Genomic DNA, 8,564 nt, shown 5'->3' with positions numbered 1-8,564 from the left:
TATTTTAAGGGGGGACATATCATATAGTACAATCACATGTAAATAAATCCATGAGGCATATATAGATAGACGGGGTATTGTGCAGGGAAACGGGAGACGAGACCAAAATGGTCAAACAATCCCATGCAAAAATAATATAGGGCCCTCTTATATCAACCACTTTCCCCACGTCCCATCCAGAACAAACCAAAAATACACACATCCACGGTTGATTCTCATGACGATAGCAGCCAGGGTTGGAAACCCGTTCGAATGAACATATATATCACATACCTAGCTGCTTGTACTCTTCAACAGTCTTCTTTTCGCCAAGCTTGAAGCCGGCAGTTTGGCTGGCGGCCAAATCATCCTCGTGTTCGTTGGTCATTTTTAGTTTGGATGGGTTGTTATTTTATAAGGTGAGCTGAGAGGTGAGCGGGGTTGAAGACGAGGGTCCGTGCTTCGGAGCTGGCGGGAGAGACGTTAAGGGCAATTGCGTTGGTTGGTTAGAAAAAAAGCTGGTATGATTGAGAAAGCAAAACGTTGGAGAAACAAAAGGATGGGGAATGGGGAAGAGAAAAAGAAGAACAAGCAGAAAAGAAGAGAGAGAGAGGACAGAAGACACCGGTGGCTTGGTGGTAATATTTTGGTGGGGTAGTGTTGATGTATCGAAAGGCGGTGGGGATGGGTCTAAACACGTCAATCGCTTTTAACCATGCTTTGCCTGGCGGTTCTTCACGGAGAGCGGGTGATGGCATCTTGAGATCAAACACAGGCTCACCATTTTACCTGCATGAATCTGTTCCAGGAACTATGTGGCGGATTCGGAGCGGAGTGGTAAAGGCAGATATACAGCTGTGTGTGCGCGTGTGACAACCCCCTATATCCCTATTTTACTCTTGTTTATACCTGTCGACTCACTGAACCTTCTAGTCGTCCCACCCCCACATTGTCGGGAGAACCGATATATTGATAAAATGGGCCTGGGCTTCTCCACTCGGGGGACGGCATCCACCTGCTCGTTTGATGTACCACATTTTTCTGAAACAGCTGCTGCAGGCCCAGACCAGGCTCTTTGTCAACCACTCAACTTAAAAGAGCTATTTATGGAGTATACCCAGCCCAGTGGAAGGCGGGACTGTGTACACGCACCGCGTGGAAGGAAAAAAAAAAAAAAAAAAAAAAAAACCACAAATCATTCACCCCGCCCGCTTGTTGCTTCGTTGACCAAACAAGAAGTTGGGATAATAGCGCTAGGGATGCAGGGATGCATATCAAATGTGACGTGGAGCATCAGGATGAAATCATTCAAGCCAGCCCCGCTTGAGATTTATCGACATGACAACAGGCGCTGGAGAAATCTACTTGATACTTTGTGGTGTTTTTGCAAAATGGATGTTTTCCCGCTTAGTTTCCGCGCCAATGAGACAAATCAGTGTGCGATCATCTACAAACGCATGTGTGTATTTGTGGTTTTGGGAGAGGGAAGAGATATGCGATGAGGGAGCTAGGGTTGGGAAGCATTGTGAATTCTGAAGATTGAATGGATGCGCTGAATTTTTTTTTTTTTTTTTTTTTTTTTTTTTTTTTTTTGGCCAGACTCAAACAACGGACACAATTTCGAATTTATATAGATGGCAAACCAGCCCAATGCCGTCTCTCATCAACTAGCATCTCATTCTGTGGGTTGTATGTTCTTCGAATCGGCATATACCCTCCTGGCGTTGCAAGATGGCCCTTTAAATGGATTGTTTGACATTGTTTCTTGCGAATCCAAGCTTTGAGCATTTCCAAAACTGCCCCACAGTACCACAAAATCACGGAACGGTTCTTCAGCACGCTAAGCCTAGCCCGAGGCATGACTTCGGGCCAACCCGCCCGACCTTATATGGCAATACTGTATCTGCGTGCACAAGAGTAGCATTGCACTCGTTCAGAATCTCTCTCCTAAAGGGAATCCGTGTATGTGTATATATATATGTGTGTGTCTCCCAGTCAGCTGAAGCTAGAATACCCTCTGACTGCTTCTATGAACAGAAATCTATTCTAGTTCTCTGCTCAGTCTTGTTGGGACGTGTGGTGATATTTTATTTCTGTCATCTGTCTAGATACTTGGTGGAAACCTCAAATGGTTAGGATTATAGCACTGTTGGAGTGACCCAGTTAACTTCTCTTCCAAAGGATTCCGAACACTCCCGGCTTAGTTTCTCCGATACGGGTTTCGTGCTGGCATCTTTGGATACAGCAAGGGCGGTTGTTTGGAGGAAAATTGAAGTTCGGGGAGTTCTTTTTGGTTCGCGTTCGTTATTCCCCCGATGGCACCCGGTCAAAAGACAAAAATGGGAGTTTCATAGGGAGTACTAGTAGCAGTTGTATCAGAGCTAGAAATGTGGTAAACTTAACCTTTATCCCTGTGTGGCATGGAAAATCAATCAATGAAAGTCTCTACTGTTGGAGTTCTTTCATGATGACCTCATCGTTCCGCTGTCAAAGAGGCAAGCGTTGGGTTGGCACGCTAGTCCGCAATAGGAAGCCCAGAGCCCACAACCCCCCACCAACTGTTGGTTACGTAACAGGACTCCCGGTCACGGGGTGTTGCAACCTCCCTGGCCCCAGCCATCCCTTTTCCTCCCCGAACTCTTTTTTTTCTGTCTGGCTTATTTCGTCTTGGGCAGGCTTTTTATCTCTTTGCAGTCGCGGATATCGCCCCCTGACCATTGCGTTGCGATCATTGTCGCCAGCCAACTCAGTCGCCCTGTCGCCCTGTCGCCCCATCGCCTTGCTGGGGTTGTTGGCCTGACTGAGAAATCGAGCAAGAACGCGCTGCAACGTGGCACCCGTCCTCCGCCAGTCGCATCCGACCTGTCACCCAACTTCTATCTCAATCGACTCCTCTCACCCCTTGCCCTGCGTCGCCCGCCCTCCTCGTTTCCTTTTCCTCGTCTCCCCTTCTTCGCCGCCAGTCTCGTTGGCTTGAAATAACATTTAATAATATATAATATTTTTTTCTCCCCTCCACACCGCCCGGCCGCCAGTCACCACCATGCGCTCCCTTCCGAGAAGAATCAACCCTCTCATCCTGCCAGAGGTTTCACCGCCATGTAAGTCCTGTACATTAGCTGTAACCATGCCCAATGCCCCTCCAAACGCGATTCATTTGCGTCTCCTATTGTCGAACCCTGCATCCTTTCTCCAATGGCGTGGCGCAAATTACAATATCCCTTCTGTAAAATTCCCTGATACTTACTATTTAACACCGTTCGCTAATGTGCTCGTTTTCCTTACTGTTTCCATTCGCGCTGCTAGATGAAGAACTTCTATCGCGCCGTCGACTGGGTAAGACAAATCTATCAGTCAAGCCAGGCCAGATCGGCACATCCAGCGCGACGAAACCCGAGAACCTGGGAATGTTTGAATATGCACACTTGAGAGCACCGTTGCCCAAGGACCTCAAGGGTTCGGAGATTTTTTCCTTCCAAGCGCCACAACAGCATCCAGAGGCGTATTTCCTGATGGTGAGCCTTACCCTTTTCCTTATCTTCAGCACGATGTCGACCCCTTGCTTTCCTGATCTATGCGCGCGAATGATTCGGAATTGGAAAGTAGGTCACTAACTACTGCGATTTTTCTTCGTTTGGCGGCAGCGACGGAGCAAAGATGGTTATGTCAGTGCCACTGGCATGTTCAAAATCGCATTCCCCTGGGCGAAGCACTCCGAGGAGAAAACTGAACGGGATTACCTGAAGAGTAGAACAGAGACCAGTGAAGATGAGGTCGCCGGGAATGTTTGGATCTCTCCCGAGCTAGGTAAGCTATATTCCTTCAGCAAAGCATTCCAATGTTCAAGTGTCAGCTGACAATCTGCCTGGAACTAGCACTTGAAATCGCAAAGGACTACGGCATGTTCGACTGGGTTCGAGCGCTCCTAGATCCAACAGAAATCGTCCAGAACACATCAAGCCCAGAAAAACATATCTCGCCTCCACCGAAATTCGAATTGCCGCCAATTGATTCCTCCCCATCTACACCATCCCAACAAGGCTCCCGCAGAACCCGCCGGTCCGCCACTCCTTCGAAAATGGCTTCTCCAAAGAAGAATACCGCTAGTCGCAAATCTCGACAGAGCCGTGCGCAAAGGGAAGCTGCAAGTACCGCTAGCTCAACGGCTGCCAATGCCTCGCTTCAAAGCACCCTGGATGCGGCAGCATCGACAGCATAGAAGACATCGTCATTTTCCGTGGACAAGTTACAATCAAACGGCACCGAAGAACCCATATCCAGATCTCACGGGGAGGAAGAAGAGGACGACGCCTCACAGCATGAAATCCCCGTCAAGAAATCCAAAGATCGCGCCCACAATAAGTCCGCCAGAGCCACGGAAAGTACAGTGGAATCTACAGTCCGAGGCGGAGAAGATCGTGCGGAATCCCGACGAATCGATCTTGCGCCGCGTATGCTCCCCGAAGTAAACCCGGCGGAAGATTCAGAACGGATGCTCTCTGAGGCGAAAAAAATGGTCGCTGACGCCGTGAAGCGTGATAAAAAGACGAAAGAAGAAGTGGAAGAGGATGAGCCGAAAGCTGAGCCCTCATCGTCACCATCCTCGCCTTCAAAGAAACGGGATATGGCCATTAGGAAGCGGAAGGCGGAGGAAGTACCTACAGATAAGCAAGAAGGGGGTGTAGAGGACTCAAGTGATGCTGCCGCAGCTGCGGAACCGGCGCAACCAGCCAAACGCGCTAGGCTACTAGAGGAAAAATTACGGCGAGAGAGAGTGCGGAATCGCGCGCTTGTTGGAGTTACTGCTACGTTGGCACTCGCGTAAGTCCATTCCACCCCTTTCCTTTTTCTTTCACATGCGCGCCGCCAGTAAAGGGGTAGACTTCTGTTCTAACATGGAATGTGTGATTTTTCTTGACAGTGCGGCAATACCATACTTTCTTTAATATGTTGTAAATAAACTTTTCTTTTCCATCTTTTTTCTTCTCAATTATTCTTGTGTCTTGTTATTTTTTCTTCTTCTCAGGTTTCGGATTTAATTTTCACTGTCGCCCCGTTCGAGCGAGGAAGCGGATCAAGTAGGAGAACATGGGAAGAAACGGGGTTGAAGCATACCACTTCTTATGTTCACGTTATATACATATATGCCGACCGTGGCATGTTGAGACAGAGCGAGGGAGACAGTGATGTGAGAAGCATTTTGACTTCTCCGAACCCACCACAACGGGCTCTTTATTCCAGACGGCGGGCTATCATTCCATTCCTTTTTTAACCTAATTTTCCCACTGTTTAATTGCTGAGAAAGGGGCTTAACTTTTTCTCCTTTCCCAATCTCTGGATATTAATTCCCACCCTCCTCCATGGCTCCCCTTCCCCCATTGCGTTTCCATTCACCTTCGCCAACTCTCGCCCCCTTCTCTTCGACGCTCTTCCTCCGCCCCCATTCCCATTACAAACTTGGCTACTCTTTACCAATCAACGCAAGAAATTCTGCGTTCCGTTTTTCTTTTCACTATTATCAACTCATTTTTCTTTCTCGCTTTTCCTCCAAGGATAAGGATCATTGATCGAATGTTTTTGAAAAGTCGGGATTCTCCTTTCTTCTTTTCTTTTCTTTTCTTCCTTTCAGGCACCTTTTTGTGATTTATTCCTACATGATTGTTTATTCTATCCCACCATCCCACCAAACCCGCCTGTTTGGTTTTATCAAAGCACGACCTATCTATCATCTGTCTATCCTTGAAACTCTCAAATTCTCAACTATTAGCAGCAGCATTAATTTTAAGTGTTACACTGCCGTAAGGTTATGTGACATTTTCAACCTTTTCAACTCCCAAAGTTTTAGCCTATCCTAGCGCAAATTCCAGCTGTATAATTCCCAACAAATTTTTTTATTTAATTTACATACAACCACCCCTCTTTCTTTCTACATCAAAAAAGTGATATATTTAACGCATGTTTTTTTTAGTGTCTTGCTGGAATCTCTTGGCTTTGATGTTCTAATTCAAGTGGCTCTTCTGCTCCTTATTAGGATACTTACTATCCGTCCTCTCATTCCATTCAAGAGAGCAAGTCAATTAGACAAGCCCTCAACGGCGGCAACAGCTCTCAGGCTTTCCCCTCTTACACTTCGTTCCCAATTCGGCCGGGAAGGAAAGCGATGAAGCGCTTTATCTCAACCCATTTTTCTCAGTCTCCCGCTTCCGCTTCCATCTTGGCTTTGTCCAGGTGAACCAGGTGAATTTGAGGACAAGCTGGATTGATAGTAGTGTGTATACTCGTATTCAAGTTGAAGTCGACTTGTAGTTCGCCCTTCTCTGCTAAGTACTAGTATTGTGTTGGAGGGATTGGACTGGGCGATTCTTCCCCTCTATACCACCATGGCGCTGGTGGTGATCGATTTGTGTACAAGATTGGGTCATGTGACATATAGCCCACGGAGCTCGTTGACCTGACCTACCCCGGGTAACGAGAGAAGAAACCGAGCAACAAAATATCACAAAATTAAATGAAACATTCGAAAGCTTTGGATTTTGTTTTGTCACATACACCGTCTTGTCAATTATGTTCACGCTATCACCTTTGGCCTTATAGACGAACCTTATAACAATGTCCCTCCCCGGTTTAGAGCTCACACAAGCATCGGCCGAAGCTCTCAGCACCCCCGCACCGCCCGTCCAACATAGTCTTCCAAGGGGCTCGGAGTGGAGATTTGAAATCGCATTTGGACGAACAGTGAGGGTAAAAGTATGTCATGACACAAGAACCTAAAAACAATTATATTCAAATAGCCTGACCGGGGGGAAATACTTCAGCTTCTCGCCGGCACTGCAGAGCTCTTCGGCACCGAACTAGCCGCCTCCCAAACATACACCTTCTCCGGAACCAAAGCCGCAATATACACTTGGCATGGCTGTACGCTAGAAGTGAGCGCCGGCGACCCCATATCCATCGGTGGACTGGGCAGTGTGCCTCCGCCGCCAGGCTCAGGCAGCGGGGGGTGCCAGGTCGAGTATGTAGCGGAGGAAACGCCCATGGCCGAGTACGTCAATATCCACGGCGCGCTGGAGACGATGCGCGAAGAAGCAAAAGCTAGCGGCCGCGAGGGACCCCGCGTACTCATCCTGGGTGCAGAAGATGCGGGCAAGACGAGTCTCGCGAAGATTCTCACGGGGTATGCGACGAAGAGGGGCCGGCAGCCTGTTGTGGTTAATCTGGACCCGTCAGAGGGGATGTTGAGCGTGCCTGGTAGCTTGACGGCGACAGCGTTTCAGTCTATGATTGACGTGGAGGAAGGGTGGGGGAGTAGCCCTATGTCCGGCCCCAGTCCAATACCGGTGAAACTGCCGCTGGTCTACTTTTATGGATTGCCGAGTCCGTTGGATGCGGAGGGCCAGGTATATAAGCCCATTGTGTCGAGGCTGGCATTGGCAGTTGCGGGGCGATTGGCGGGGGATAAGGATGCGAGGGAATCGGGGTGCATTATTGATACACCTGGGGTTCTTAGCCAAGGGAAGGGGGAAGATCTTATCCACCAAATTGTTACTGAGTTTTCAGGTATGAGAAAATCCTGTCCTATTTTCAATTGAGCGGTGAACATATACTGACAAGCTAGCGGCTTAACAGTCACAACGATCCTTTGTCCTGGGCTCCGAACGCCTTTACAGCTCCATGGTAAAACAGTACGACAACAAACCTATCTCCACATCCCCGTCTACCACCATCGCCACTGTCGCTACTGGCGCTACCCCTTCCTCCCTCGACCGTATATCTGTCGTCAAAGTGACAAAGTCCGGCGGGTGCGTTGACCGCGATGCCTCCTTTATGAAGTCTGTCCGTGACTCACAAATCCGCTCATACTTTTTCGGCAACCCCATTCCGTCCACCGCCTCCTCCGCACTCTCGCTCTCTGCCACCTCATCAGGAACAACAATAACCCTCTCCCCGCACGCACAGCAGCTCGATTTCGACTCTCTCTCCATATTCACCATCACCGCCACGCCCGAGGACGAGGATGACTACGATCCTTCAACCTTCGGCATGAATGACTCTTTCTTACCCGGGGGTATCAACGACCACGAAGATGATGACAATTCGCAAATGCAACAGCCACAGCAACCGCAACAACAACAACAATATATCGATCAAGCTATGGCCACCTCATCAACCTTCCCCGCCTTCCTGTCCGCATCCAACGCCTCAGCAACAGCAACAACATCCCAACCTCCTCACACCGCCTCCATCCCCCTAAAAAAGCTGCCTACCTCCACAACCTCCCCAGCCCCGCTGGCGCTAGAAAACACACTGTTAGCAATAACACACGCAGCCCCAAACGCGCCGCTCCATGAAATCCGCGACGCCAGCATCATGGGTTTTGTATATGTTGCAGGCGTTGATGAGAAGAAGGCGAAAATCCGAGTGCTGGCTCCCGTCGGGGGCAGGGTGCCTGCTCGAGCTATGATATGGGGGAGGAGGTGGCCGGGGGAGTTGGTGGGGTTGGTTGCGTGATTTGGGGGAGTTTGTTTTCTAGGCCTCAGAGCGGAGGAGAGTAGGACGTAGGAAGGAAAAGATTTTGTTTTTTTTTT

At 48.9% G+C, this 8,564-nt stretch overlaps 3 protein-coding genes across 3 annotated transcripts; all 3 read left to right on the top strand.

The window, feature by feature from the left end:
* Positions 1-3,022: 3,022 nt before the first annotated feature.
* On the top strand, positions 3,023-4,198 carry HCAG_00866 (conserved hypothetical protein; the record flags this gene model as incomplete). The annotated part of the gene is made up of 4 exons (XM_001543770.1): positions 3,023-3,080; positions 3,334-3,581; positions 3,624-3,786; positions 3,855-4,198. The coding sequence occupies 4 exons, from the start codon at positions 3,023-3,025 to the stop codon at positions 4,196-4,198; spliced, it is 813 nt and encodes a 270-aa protein (XP_001543820.1).
* Positions 4,199-4,492: 294 nt separating this feature from the next.
* On the top strand, positions 4,493-4,925 carry HCAG_00865 (conserved hypothetical protein; the record flags this gene model as incomplete). The annotated part of the gene is made up of 2 exons (XM_001543769.1): positions 4,493-4,800; positions 4,901-4,925. The coding sequence occupies 2 exons, from the start codon at positions 4,493-4,495 to the stop codon at positions 4,923-4,925; spliced, it is 333 nt and encodes a 110-aa protein (XP_001543819.1).
* A 1,663-nt stretch (positions 4,926-6,588) lies between these two features.
* Positions 6,589-8,487, top strand: HCAG_00864 (conserved hypothetical protein; the record flags this gene model as incomplete). Its single annotated transcript, XM_001543768.1, has 3 exons — positions 6,589-6,726; positions 6,771-7,376; positions 7,606-8,487. 3 exons carry the CDS (start codon positions 6,589-6,591, stop codon positions 8,485-8,487), a joined length of 1,626 nt encoding a protein of 541 aa, XP_001543818.1.
* Positions 8,488-8,564: the final 77 nt, after the last annotated feature.

The sequence above is a fragment of the Histoplasma capsulatum genome, genomic scaffold (assembly GCF_000149585.1).
Source record: "Histoplasma capsulatum NAm1 scaffold_1 genomic scaffold, whole genome shotgun sequence".
In the NCBI taxonomy this organism is placed as follows: domain Eukaryota; kingdom Fungi; phylum Ascomycota; class Eurotiomycetes; order Onygenales; family Ajellomycetaceae; genus Histoplasma; species Histoplasma mississippiense.
Note: the sequence above shows the minus strand (reverse complement) of the source record. Positions and strands in the feature narration are given on the sequence as shown.